This window comes from Haliaeetus leucocephalus, unplaced genomic scaffold (genome assembly GCF_000737465.1).
Source record: "Haliaeetus leucocephalus isolate CR32 unplaced genomic scaffold, Haliaeetus_leucocephalus-4.0 Scaffold228, whole genome shotgun sequence".
NCBI classification, from domain to species: domain Eukaryota; kingdom Metazoa; phylum Chordata; class Aves; order Accipitriformes; family Accipitridae; genus Haliaeetus; species Haliaeetus leucocephalus.
Window position 1 is genome coordinate 17715178 of NW_010972664.1, and position 12796 is coordinate 17727973.

General features: G+C 44.9%; 1 protein-coding gene across 1 annotated transcript; it reads right to left on the minus strand.

Moving 5' to 3' along the window:
- Nucleotides 1-1751: 1751 nt before the first annotated feature.
- On the minus strand, nucleotides 1752-6165 carry LOC104831851 (cell surface glycoprotein CD200 receptor 1-B-like). Its single transcript, XM_010567672.1, has 5 exons — nucleotides 6107-6165; nucleotides 4590-4888; nucleotides 3578-3817; nucleotides 2659-2761; nucleotides 1752-1839 (listed from the first exon to the last, which is right to left on the minus strand). Exons 1-5 carry the CDS (start codon nucleotides 6163-6165, stop codon nucleotides 1752-1754), a joined length of 789 nt encoding a protein of 262 aa, XP_010565974.1.
- Nucleotides 6166-12796: the final 6631 nt, after the last annotated feature.

A 12796-nucleotide genomic window follows, 5' to 3' on the forward strand; every position in this document is an offset into this window, starting at 1 on the left:
TGTGCTGAGACTGAAAAGCTTAATTTTTTTATTGCCGAAGTTTAGGTGAGGTTTGGCCCTGGCTCCTTCAGTAGCTGGTTCAGATGTGAAATAAGGCTCATAAAGCTTGAGATGTGGTCGGTCATGGGTAGAAGCAATGAACGAACAACAAAGATCAGGATCGTGTTCCAGCGTTGTGGAAGCTGTGGAGTTCCCTGTTCTCTACCCTCTCCTCTTCCCTGCACTTGTAATGCTATCTAACTGAGCCTTAGGCAGGTATTCTTTTGGCCTGGGGATCTGGGCAATTGCCCTATCTTATCAGTCTTAAACCTGGTCTGTGTGTGCAAGGCACTACAACAAAGCTAATAAATCTGGCTGAGATTCACTGATGCCTTCAGAACAGCTGAGGTTTGTGGACACTTATGCAGACTTGCCCTTCTCAAATTGTCGCCAAAGCCCAGAGGAGTTTAGTACCTTGCCTTTGGTGTTTTACCTTCTCTTTAACATATTAATGCCCCAATTCTAAGCCCAGCTTGCTGCCTGAGAGCTAAAGATCTGTAACTGATACCCCCAAAAATTAAATGCTTGAATAGCTATGGCAAAAAAAGAAGGAGGAAAAAAAAAAAAGACTTAGTCTAGGATTGGAAGGGTTGGGAAGAGCATAGAAAGGCCTAAGAGCTCTGCAACCTGGGCATGTGAGATGCACAAACACAGGGTAGCATGCCTAGCAAAGATGCTCCTGCAGTACCTTCCCGCTTCTGCCCTTAGGTAAGCCGACATCTCGTAGGAATATCATTAACATCTCATTGCAGAGATTTAGGAAATTGAATGGCTGTAGCAAGTGGAAAAGGTCTCCAGATATATTACAGTTTGAAATAGAGTCTTCTGTACAGTAACAACAGTGAGACGTGGATTTCTGCTGAGCATGGAGGAGTGAGGCGGGTCTGAAATACCTGCATTTCCTTTGAAATTTTGGCTGCATAGTAATATTCAGCTCTAGTCATGTCTATTCAGAATAGAAGTTAAGAAATAGTGAAGAGGCACAGCTATGTTTAGAGGCTTAGTAGTGGCAGTATGTCATCGAATGAAAGATTAAACTCAAGGACTCCCTTGTGATAGGACCAGTAAGATGTTTTTAAAGAAATTAATACTAGAGAGCTGTGTGTTCTGTGGGCTGCAGCTCTCTGGGTTATGCGAAGAGGTAAATGAGTGTGAGGCTTAGATCTCAAGATTGTAAGAATTTCTGTGCTTCATGGAGCAATAACTACTCAAGCTCAAGCATTCTCTCTCTCTCCCTTTTTTTCTAGCTGTTGGTGAAACACTTCAAAATTCTTATAGTGAAAATGAGAGTTGCTCAAATTTAGCTTCAGTCCTGTGTGATTATCCCGAGAAGGCTGCTGCTCATTAGTATGCAAGAAAATTTCTTCTGATTTATTTTATCCTATAAGACATGATACTTAAATACAATGTATTTGAAATGGAGTGACCTCATTTTATACAACATGAATTTCCTATTGCATATATGTTAGATTTGGTTTTATAAAAAAAAAAAATGATACTTGCATGAGTAATAAGAGCATCTATAGTTGCACTAGAGAGATGATGGAAGACAGAGCTGACAAGGCTCAGGTAGGATCTGCCCTGCATGCCATGTTTCCGCACAGTTACACCAGCTGCATTGCAGATATTTGCTTCTTTCTCCTGAACACTTTGGTACTGGTAAGTCCCTGCTGCATGTCACATTGCTGACTGAGGCATACTGAGAGTTTCTTTCATCTCTGCTCAGGTGCTGAGTTAGAATTAGGCCCAGACAGCTCTGCAGATGGAAGATTCCTTGGCTTGTACTGGCTTCTCATTGTTCTAGGAAACAAGACACCAATACTGTAAGTGTGAGGACAAGGCTGTTTGGGAATGCAGTTTTGGGCTCTAGGAATGTAAGAACAGAATTCCTCCCCTTTATTTGGTAGAAAAGAATGTAAGGCTTTATATCTGTGATCTCATGTGAGCATGACCAGAGCTGGCCGTGCTCCAGCCGGTACCAAACAGAGAGCTGCCAGGAGCCCCGGCAAAGCGTGGAGCTCGAGTGACTTGAACACAGTCGTAAGTTCTGCCTCTGTGGTGTTTGTACTGTAATTCTGGGCAGCAATTGCACCTTGTGACAGAGAGGCTAGCTCAGATAAAGTAATCGGCCAAGCTGCCAGACTGCCGCCAGAACTCCTGAGCAGTTACAACAGCAGACCTGTTCTGCTCTCATGCAATACTTCTGCATTTCTATATTGGCCCTGCCTTCCCTGGCTTCCTTTGAGTAGGGCAAAATGCACCAAAAGTCTGGCTCCAAGCTCAGAAAGTTATTTTGCTGCCTCTTTAATCTTCATAGCCTGGCAATCTTTGTTCGTGTCCCTCAACTGGGTGGAAAAAACTAACCATTCCCTTTGTAATTTTGCTTCTGAAAGAAGTATGGCAGCAGGAAGGTCTCTAACACTCATGTATGGACTCCCTCCCCCTCTGCCCCAGCTGTGGTGTTATAGACCTCGGACAAACCTCCATGAACATGTGCTGAACTGGTGTGTTCGTGACAGACTGAGGCGACCACACATGACATGAATTAGTATCAGAAGCCCTTCTAAACTTCCCCAGGACTGGCCAAAGGGGTTTGTGTGTATCATGTCCCATACATACTTGCTATCACAGAAGGTGTAGCAATGAAGTACAGCAAGCAGGAACAGGAGGCCGAGGAAACTAGCAAGGCTGACGACACAGTGGAGAAGCCATGTACTATTACCTAGAGAAACAGTTGCTCTTCTAGGTATCTCACAGACTGTTTACCCTGTGCCTCTGTCAGGATGGCATCTTCTAGACAATGCTTTCTTTGTGCTGTACTTTGGAGGACGAGCTAAGTTAGCTGGAATACAGTGCCGGGCACAGAACTAGGACTAAACAACATCCCCCTGTGCCCTTGATGGAGGAACCTTGTCTTTTGCTCTATGGGCACTAATTAGATCCTCCTCCTCACCATTTGCCATAGTCCAGTTGCAGGCCTTGCACATGCATCCCATCAAATTTCAGCTCTGATTCTCTTCCAGCTGAGTACTTTGGTGAAGTACATACGACTGCACACAACTTCCCAGCTATGTCTTCAACTTCACCACCTAAAGCCTTCACCTACCAGCCACTCTTTGGAAGCTATAAATTGGCTTTCGGTCTTCCTGTCACAATATATCTGTAATCCAACAACTAGCAAGACATAATGGTACTGCTGGATTACAATACATAGATCTGGGTGATCATACCATTGACATCTTTGTGTGTTGTGAACTTCTGAATAAACCTGCCTTTCCATTCCCCCCTGTTGGTGGAAGGGAAGACCACTACATCCATCACCTTTCCTAGAATTTCACAAAGGACTTTACAGTTCTGACAGCACTTTTGTTTATCCTTCCCCCTCCTGACAAATTTCCCACTCAAAACTTCAGCTCAGCTGCACAGTTCCTGCTGCAATCCTGCCAATGCTACTGATGTTTGTCTTAGTGCATGAACAGAGGGCTGAATGGGGTTTTGAATGCCGAACACACAAAGGGAAGCTTACCTGGGGGATGACAGGCTATGGTCATGCTCTGGTTCCCAGCTGGGTGGGACACAATGCAGGTTGTCTTAGTCACGTTGGTGCTGTATGCGGTGAACGTGCTGAGAACAGTCACTGTCCCGTTGTCATGGCCCTCTTCCTTGGGGGTGGAGTTGCTCTCTAGGACCCACAAGATCTGGGCAGCCGGCTTCCCCACCATTGCCTTGCACACAGGGTTCCCGTGGTCATCACAGTACATGGTCAGCCTTGGGGGCACTGCACAGCATCAGGAAGGGGAGATGCATGGAGTTAGTTGGCCACCGTTGGGATAGGATGTTTTTGTTCTCTACCCAGAATGAACACAGTGAAAAGAGAAGAATCAGGTTGGAGGTGCCGTCCCATTAGAGCGGCATGGGCGAGAGACACAAGAGGCAAAGGTCGTGCCTCTTTTTTCCTTTTGCACAACTCTCCCCCATTCAGGTGAGTTACCACAGCCGTGTACCATTAGAGGAGGTTTCCCTGGAGATGGCAGTAGGGAATTATCCCAAATACAGGGCTGAATTAGGCTTTTGTCCTAAGCAGCCATCACACACATGGTTTAAAATGTATTGGAATGCCAGCGCAAGAGGAAATGGGTCCATTCCTGCTGTCTGGATAAGAACATCCCATGTTTGATAGAGTATCTCAGCACTTGGAAGTGTTACTCTCACATGCTTTAGTTCTCTTAAATTAGGGTATTAATGATTGATTCTACAGGATAACCGGAAGCATACGCAGAATCCTCTGTTGGTATATTGGAAATTGCTTCACACCTGTTGTTTCTAACTAGACAGTGGAAAAGGGGGCAGCAGCAGGGAGAAGAGTTTTGGGAAATAAGGAGAAGGGAGAAATGGAGCTACTATCAATGAAATGCATGACAGTTTATCCCAGCAAGAAAGCTCCTCTTCTTTCTGCATACTTCCTCCGGTGTATGGGGCGAGGAGCTTTGTATGTCCAAGCCCAGATGTGGTCCTTTGGAGAACTGTAAAATGAGGAAGGAGTCCCTTACCTAGCACGGTCAGGTAGTACGTCGTGTGGAAATTCCCTTCTGTTGCTACTGCTTCACAGGCGTAGTTTCCCTCATGGTCTATTCCTACTTGCCATATCTCAAGGGCAGAATCCTGATCTGGTCTGAATTTCCAGTTCATGCTGTCATTGCAGTTTGTTCTGTCTGTCTTGTTCTGATCAGCCCTGTAGCCCAAGGTGCAGGAGCCTCCAACCTTGGGGCTTATTTTCCATGTTACCATAGTTATATTTGGTTTGGAAGGGCAGGTGAGCACACAGCTGTTACCTACTGTCGCTGACATGCTGTTGTTCCCTGAAGGAGAGAAAGAAGAAGGATGTGTCAGAAGGTGCCCAAGGATGTCACTCATAGCCTTGGAGTTCTGGTCTGTGCTTCACACAGAAACGTCTGCACTGTTACACGCCAGCTTGAGGCCCTGTCTGTGGCAGCCCAAGAGCTGTGTCTCTCTTCTTAGGTGGGAACAGATCTCCAGGTTCGTGGATGTGTTCGCATACATTGGTCCTTGTTTTCACTCCCTCTGTGAGGTCCTCTCCCTAGGACACTGGATAAATAGCATGACCAGGAAGCAGAGTCTGAATGAGCTGCAGAGCCCATCTGTATGGGAAGATCTCTCAGGTTGCTTTTCCCTCAGTATCACTGCCCAGTACAGCAGAAAAATGAATGTTTGAAGACATTCGCCCCACTTTTGTGCTGGATATAAGCAGCCCTCCTAATCAGGGTAAGTACAAGTGGCAATTTCTGCCCTGCCACTCCAAAGCTTAGATGAACCAATTTCCCTGATTATAGTGGTGGCAGATGAAATAGTAGAGTATGACATTTATCTGGAAAGAAAACACATTCCTGTTTGCTGTTAGATGCAGAGATCCCTGATAGATTCAAGATCACTACCTTGTGACCTGCCTCACCTGTCCTAATAAAAACAAACAAGAAAAACAAACAAGAATTTGCATAATTAATGTAGAGTAGGGAAGAGAAGGATTATAGCTGCATTTTCAGATCCTGCATTTTTGGAATTAGCTTTTCTAAGTGTTTAACTGAGTTTGGAAAGGGGAAAGAACCTTCCCATTAAGTCTTATTAAAACTTCCAACTGAATCAAGTGTCGTAAAATCCCAGTATACTTCATTTGTCAGGCCAAGTCACTGATACCTAAGAGTAAGGCTTGATGGGGTGCTCAGACTGATCAGAAAACCTCCCATCAAACATATTTAATAAATCTGTTAATTATCACAAAAAGTATCATACTCCAAGAGAATCATTACCAGTTGTCATCAAGTCATTGAAGAGCCCAAGTTCAACATCTTATTGGTTGACAATGGAAAAGATACAGTTGCAGCTAGTAATGTTCTGATTTGCAGGTTCCTAGTTTTCCATCAAAAAGGCCTTTCAGCAACTTGTAAAGATCCCTTCCCCTAGATTTTTTTTCTGTCCCAAAGAAGAACTGAGTAAACATCACTCTGATACATTGTCTTTTCCTTCTCTGCCCTTAACAAAGAGTTGGTACTCAGAAGTACCTGTAGCTCCTGCAACTGCAGTGATGGTGAGCAGAACGATGGTGTACATGGTCTTCCTGACAACTTTCAAAGTAGCTCTTGCGTCTGTGCATGATGTGGGTTTCTTGCACCATCCAGCTTGCTGTGAGCTCCCTGTCAACCCCTGCCAGTGATCCTCAGCAGCCAGAGTCACTGCTCTTTCTGTGCTCCTGGGAGCCCTGCAGTGCAGCTACAAAGAGGTCGTTGTTCTTCTAGCACCTGTTCTCCTAGCACAAAGCTTCCTGTGCTGAGAATTGGTGAACGGAGAGGAAACGGTTTTGGTATTTGCTTTCTGACCATTGGCGTTCTGCATAGTGTTACCGTGGGAAGACAAACTCTGCGGAAGAACTTGCACGAAGTCTAAGCAGTGTGGTCTGGTTCTGATCTTGCAATAAGAATTTTATCATTGGGAACTGGGGGAAGGATATTCTTAGCTTACCACTTAAAGGATGTTCAACATATTCAAAAAAATCTCTTAGAATTCCTTTTCGTCCCCACTCTACCCTTCCCCACATACCTAACAGCCTAAGACCTTTTCTCTAAAAGACACTGGCAATCACTTCTCCCCTGCAGGGAAGGAAGGTAGATAGGTACATTGTACATTTATGTTACAGCTCTGTTTCTCTGATAATAGTACATCTACAGACAGTTAGGCCAAGGTGGCTTTTTTTTTTTTGCACCACTGTTTTGTTTGTTTTTCAAACTCTTCTGGTACTATATGCCCCCCATACATACACAAGTGAAGACTGAAGGTTGTTCCAGTGGTGAGCTGCAGGATTTTGTTTAGAACCAGAAGAGTCCCTTAATTTTTACAAGGTTCTTAAAGACCTTTCCCCAAGCTACTACTGTCCGTCTTCTCATGTGATTAAGACTGCTGTCTTATACCAGCAAAGACAGCTTCCCTAGATATAAGATGAACCTCCCTGGAAATCAATGCACTGAATTTAATTTTATCAGAAAAATGTTAGCCTCCCCAAACTTTGAAGCCACCCAGCTGAAATGAATTGGTGACTATTTGCCTGTTCTAAGAACAGAACTCTCCCCCCACAACTACTGTCACAGCAGATTTATGTGTTTCCATGGCTGTGCTGAAATGTGCCTGGAAGGGCTTCAGTTCTGTGGTCAAATAGATGCAAGGCATCCACAAATGGAGGGAATCACTGGTCCGCAGGCAGCCATGTCTCTTCCCCTCCTGCCAAATAGTGGGTGCCATTTAACTGAGAAGAGGCATAGCACCCATTAGTGACTCGAAGGAAAAGCTGGGTAAGTTCAAAAAGAAAGTCAGGCAACCTGTGTTCACAGTTCGTATATTCAGGAAAGCCAACAGCAGCAATATAATGAATCTTCATCTCTGCTGGCTGTTGTTGCTGCAATTACACTTTCTGAAAGTCACTTTGTCAAACAATTTCAGACAGCTAGCTGCACCTTGGTCAATGCAGCTTCTGCTTCAGTGCTGTGTGGCTTGGCAGTTCAGTGCAACAACCATTTCTCATGTTTAGCGGCAGGTCCAAGATGCAAAGATCACATTTAGATCCCTGCAGCGCGAGACATACCATAGTTTCAGCCACAGAATCTGTGGGTGATGTAGCTCAGCACTAAATGGCAGATGCAGCAAGAAATAATGGTCCAAGTAATGAAAATCAGAAGCTTTCAGGGTCCTAATTACTTGGGGTTTAATTGGGAGCAATGCAGCCAGGCACCTGGAAGAATCTAGGATCATTTTAGAAACTAAGACAGGAAAACTCATGATAAATGGAAAGGGATAATTCCCTACAGCATGTGATGCAATCTAGTCCAGTTATCTTTGGGGTGAGGCCTGATGTTTTGGGGTTTGGGGTTTTTTTTTTGCTAAAGATTCCGCTTGCTCTCTGATAGTGAAATGATGTCTGAAAATCATGTTTGTATTTCTTTACTTAGACTTTTGGGTTTTGAGTCTTTGGATTATGGTCTGGCCACAGCACAGCAACTTACTGCAGGACTATGAAGAATGGAAAGGTTGTATGTGAGCGATTTGACAAGGGGGACAGTTGATGGGTGTTTTTATTTTTGGAAGCTCAAACTCTCAGTCTGACACTAGAGCTGCATCCGAACAGCACGGTGATATTGTGGCAAGAGCACCACTGTGTGCCCCAGGCAGCTGATCTGAACAGCTGAGCTGTTGGACCTGGATGTTCTCCATCAACCTCCAGCACAGCCCTGGAGCTGGTGTTAAGTGTCCTTCAGTGTTCGATTGTTTCCTCCTCAGCTCAGAAGACTTCTGTGTTTTGAGACCCTGTTTTACTTGAAGCGGTAGAGTGCCATGAACGACTGCATGATATCCTGTTTCCTTTGTGTCATTTCTCACTTGCTACCTGCCTTTGTTTTAGCCATTCTGCAAGAGCTCTTGTAAGAGGCTCTGTATGTACATCATACCTCTAGCAGAGGGCCTTATCCTCCCCCTCCTCCCCCCCAGTTACCGATGTACCAGACGCTGGTTTTAGCTACCCTCGTGGGTGTTTCAGAGCATGCTGCTCAGTAGTTGCTCAATGGTTATTTATGGCTCAGCCCCCGGGAGAGCAGGGCTTTGCAAACGTTGGCTTCATGCTGCTGCTGCTGTGCAGCCCCTCTGAGGGCTTTGGTCAGGGTCCAGGCTCCAGCTGCGCTTTCCTCTCCACCTCGTGGTCAAAGCAAGCAACAACGCTCACCGCCCCCCCCCCCCCCCCCCTTTTTTTTTTTTTTTTTCTTTTCCCAATGATCACCTGTATCCCGTTCAAAAGAAAGCACTTCATTTTCTTTTTAGGGATGTTCTTTGTTGCTTTCTAGTATTGATGTGGTAAGTTTTGGTTAACTTCTAAATGGAGCGGTTTTAATTCTTGAACTAGGGCATTTCCTTTTGGGAGCACAGAGAAAGGCATTTGCTGAAGCTATTGCTGGATTTATAAATGATCACACAAATACTTTGCCTGCATCAGAAATACTTCTGGGCCAGATCATTAGAGAATATTGTAATCTGGGCAAACATGTTGTAGATCTGCAAGGACAGAATGAGACCATCCCCACCAGCTCTTACAACATAAAACTCAGAACTGTGGGCTACGTGAGCCACCAGTACCCCTGAATTATGTCACACAACAGCCTTTGGATGCTACGCCCACAAAAACTAAGGTATGCTAAAAGGGGGCAATCTCAAACTGGTGAGGTAATAAGATTACATTTCTTGATGATTATTATAAACAAAACAAAGATAATTTGTGGGATCTCAGCCATGCAACACTAGGTTCTTGCAAAAGCTGGTACTTTGCTTGGAAATTTGTAGCACGATTGAGCCTTTTTTTTCAAGCCACTGAACTGTTTTAGCACAGATATGAATTGTATGAAGGCAGGAGCTCTGCTGATAAACCTGGTTAAGGATGTGGAGTACACAAGTGTCCTCACATAGCTTTGCCTGACGTTCTGAATGTCTCTGCAATAAAATCACTGTATGATGTGAGGCACAGCACAACTGGGAGGAAACACATGACATTGTCCTCCTTCTTTACCAATTCCTTTATTTCAAGATTTACCTGCTGCTACCATGGTCCTGGTCATGGCCATAGGAACCGGCGTTAAGGAAACAAAAGTTTATCTCAAATCAGTTCTTGATTATATGGTTCTCCATCCCACCTGGACCGATCACGGGGAGCCTTTCCATTTGTCAGCATGTTCACCAGTCAGTGTTATTGGCACTACTATTTTTTCAGCCCAGATTCAAGGGGTTTCTAACAGATTCAACGCCCTTAAGACACAGAATTTCCTCCTCTTCTGCATATTCACAGCACTGATTCTTGTGCTAATGACCAAGGCCAACTCTGAGAAAATGGATGGAGTGTCTTCTGCTCTTTGCCTCTCCTCAAAGGCCGAAGTCAAAACCAAACTCTGCAGCAGAGGTCAGACCAGGTACGAATGGAAGAGGTTCACCAAATTTGAGATGAATATCAAAATGAGAATTTCAGTTCTGTGAAGCCAGTGGAAACTACTCTTCAGCTAGAACTAGAAGTGTTTGCTGTCACATGAACAATGATGCCTCTCTCTTCCATTAATTTACTCGAGAACTTTTCAAAAACTTTCCCACTAATTAGTTGTTTTGGTTTTTTTTTTACTTTTAATTTTTTTTTTTTGTCTTTGAATGTCCAGCCCTTAAGAGGTTTCTGGCTTTGATTTCCTTCTGGAGGAAAGAGATACTTATCCCCGCCCCCTGCTAAATAGAATAGTTTACATAGAGGAAATTGCAGAGCTTCTTTGTCCTTTATACAAGTAATTCAGCCTTTAAAACTGTCTATCTACTAACTTTAGTTCCTAAACCACCTTCCAAGTGGAAAGAACATAGGCTGTATTTTAGGCGAGAGCACAGATTTGGACACAGTCGGTAGTGCTGTGTCACTAAAAAGCAGAAAGGTTGGTGCATATGCTCTGTCCTTTCTGGCATGCTTCCTGGTGACAATATTTGGTCTCAGTTCCTCTTCCTGGAAATGAAGCTGAAAAGCCCAGTTGGCTTTGGCTCATGGGACCCAAACCCAATGCCCCAAATGCACAAGGAGCTCTCACTGCTCTCCCAGAATTCCACCTCCAGCTGGTCTCGCAGCTACTCTTCTTCGAGAGGTATCTGAAATGAATGATGGTTTGGCCTGTTGCACGATGCTGTGAAAGACAAGATCTGACCAGACAAGACAACTGATGTCGCTACTTCCTACTAGCTCCACACCATTCTTTGGGATTTAGGCCAGTGTCAATGGTTGTAGATCCCTCTTTCATACTCCAAAGGAATGATTGTCAGAGTTTTTAATGTGGACCAAATTACTTTTGTAGTCATTCCCTAATATCTGAGCTACATAACCTGCAACCGAAAAGAGACATCTGCTGCCACAGACATGAGCCATAGGCAATTTTAGTCCAAATGCCTCAAGTTTGGCAATAAAATGTGGAATAGAAAGTAGAGTCTTTCAGGGGAGATACAAAGCAGGCTTAAATGCTGGTATTTCACCAGCTCTGTCCACAGTAACCTGCCTCGTCCAGTCTCCATATGGTCTGTCCACAGAGAACCTAGACTGCAGTTTAGTCCAGGACAAAAAAAAAAACAAACCACCTTCCACTGAAATGCACAGGTCTGATCTTCAGGTTTTAGATGTGGGTCTACTGGATGCTCCTGTTGATCCAGCCCTTTGCTAAAATTAGAAGTATTCAGAAGGTTCTGTGCCATTTTAATTTGTTCCTGTTGCCTGTGTAGGCACATTAAAAAGGGAGACTTAATTAATGGTTAGGGCACTAGCCTGTGAGCTGGGCACCTCTGTTCACATCATCACGCCTGCAGATATACCGTTAAACGGGCCAGTTGGTTTCTCTGCCACCTTCCCTCCTGTCTCTGGCCGGCTGTTCTGGGAGCAATGTGCTGGAGAACGTGTGCTTGGTAAGGGTAACTAATGTAATTGCAAGCAGGCAAGTCTGCTGCCAGCAGCAGTGAGCTGCAAGGGATGCTGAGGTGAAAATACCTAAAAGCATTTGCTCTGTTTTGCGTGTCATGGTTTGGCATAAAAATGTGGAAACTGGCCAACTTGGAGTGGTTACGAGCATAACCTCTGGCCAGTGTGGTTTTTCTGTCGCTAGATTCACCACAGAGTTCAATGAAATTCAGTTGCTGCATTACCACACACACCCCCCAAAAAAAAAAAAAAAAAAAAAAAAAAAAAAAATTAGCAGTGTTCCTGAGGTAGTTCTTGGACAGTTTATTGTTCTGCTTTATTTCTCTGCATGTACCTGTGGTTATTTTCACCTCTGGGGGTGACAGGAGAGGGGCCTGCTCTGTACGTTTCAGACTGGTTTGGAACCAAATAAAGGTCATTTGTTGATTTATTTGGGAGCACTCTTCTAAGTATGCACCTAGCAGCCAGTGATTGTGGTCTGTCTTGAGCTATGTGCATTTGAGCTCTGTCTTGCTGTGAGCCAAAGCAGATTTTGAGAGGACTTAATTTGCAGGACTAAGGTAGAATGCAGGTTTTTTTCCCCTAGGTTTACACCGTTAGCCTAACTCTCACCAGTAACCGCTTTCACTGATCATAAATTTGAGAAAAAGCTTACGGATTTCAGTAGGAGCTTGTCTTGTTACAAAAGATTTGAAGGTATCTCTGAGAAACGTGTAGGTTGCTGGCTGGCCTTTTCTTGGGGGATAGAAGTTCCCTCCCCATAGCTTGTAACTGAGCTCAAGACAGGGAAAGTAGGATATAGCCTGTGTCATCTTCTAACGGTCCTTCCTGGCCTTAAATCTATTCATTGTAACGATTAAACCCACCAGCCTTACAGAGCTTTAAAGAGAGGACTGTGACTGCAGAAGAAAAATGGGTCTCTTGTCTCCAAGAGGAAGCAGCGTTCCCCAGGACCCTCGGGCTCGCCCGGGCGTAAGGTCTAACCAACCTCGGAACAGCCCCTGGAGAACCGACCGTGGCGGCAGGGGACTGAGGGTGCCGAAGGCCGCTGCTGCTGCTTTGCCCCAAGCAGAGCCCGGAGCATCTCGGCGACGTTCCTGGGTTTGGCTCGAGTCTCTAAAGGACCCGAGATGAGCAGGAACGAAAAGCAAAGAGCCGAGGCTCTAGGGAAAACCCGCCGCTCTCCAGGTGTCCCGTGAGGGCCAACTCAGGCCTTCCAGCCCGGCC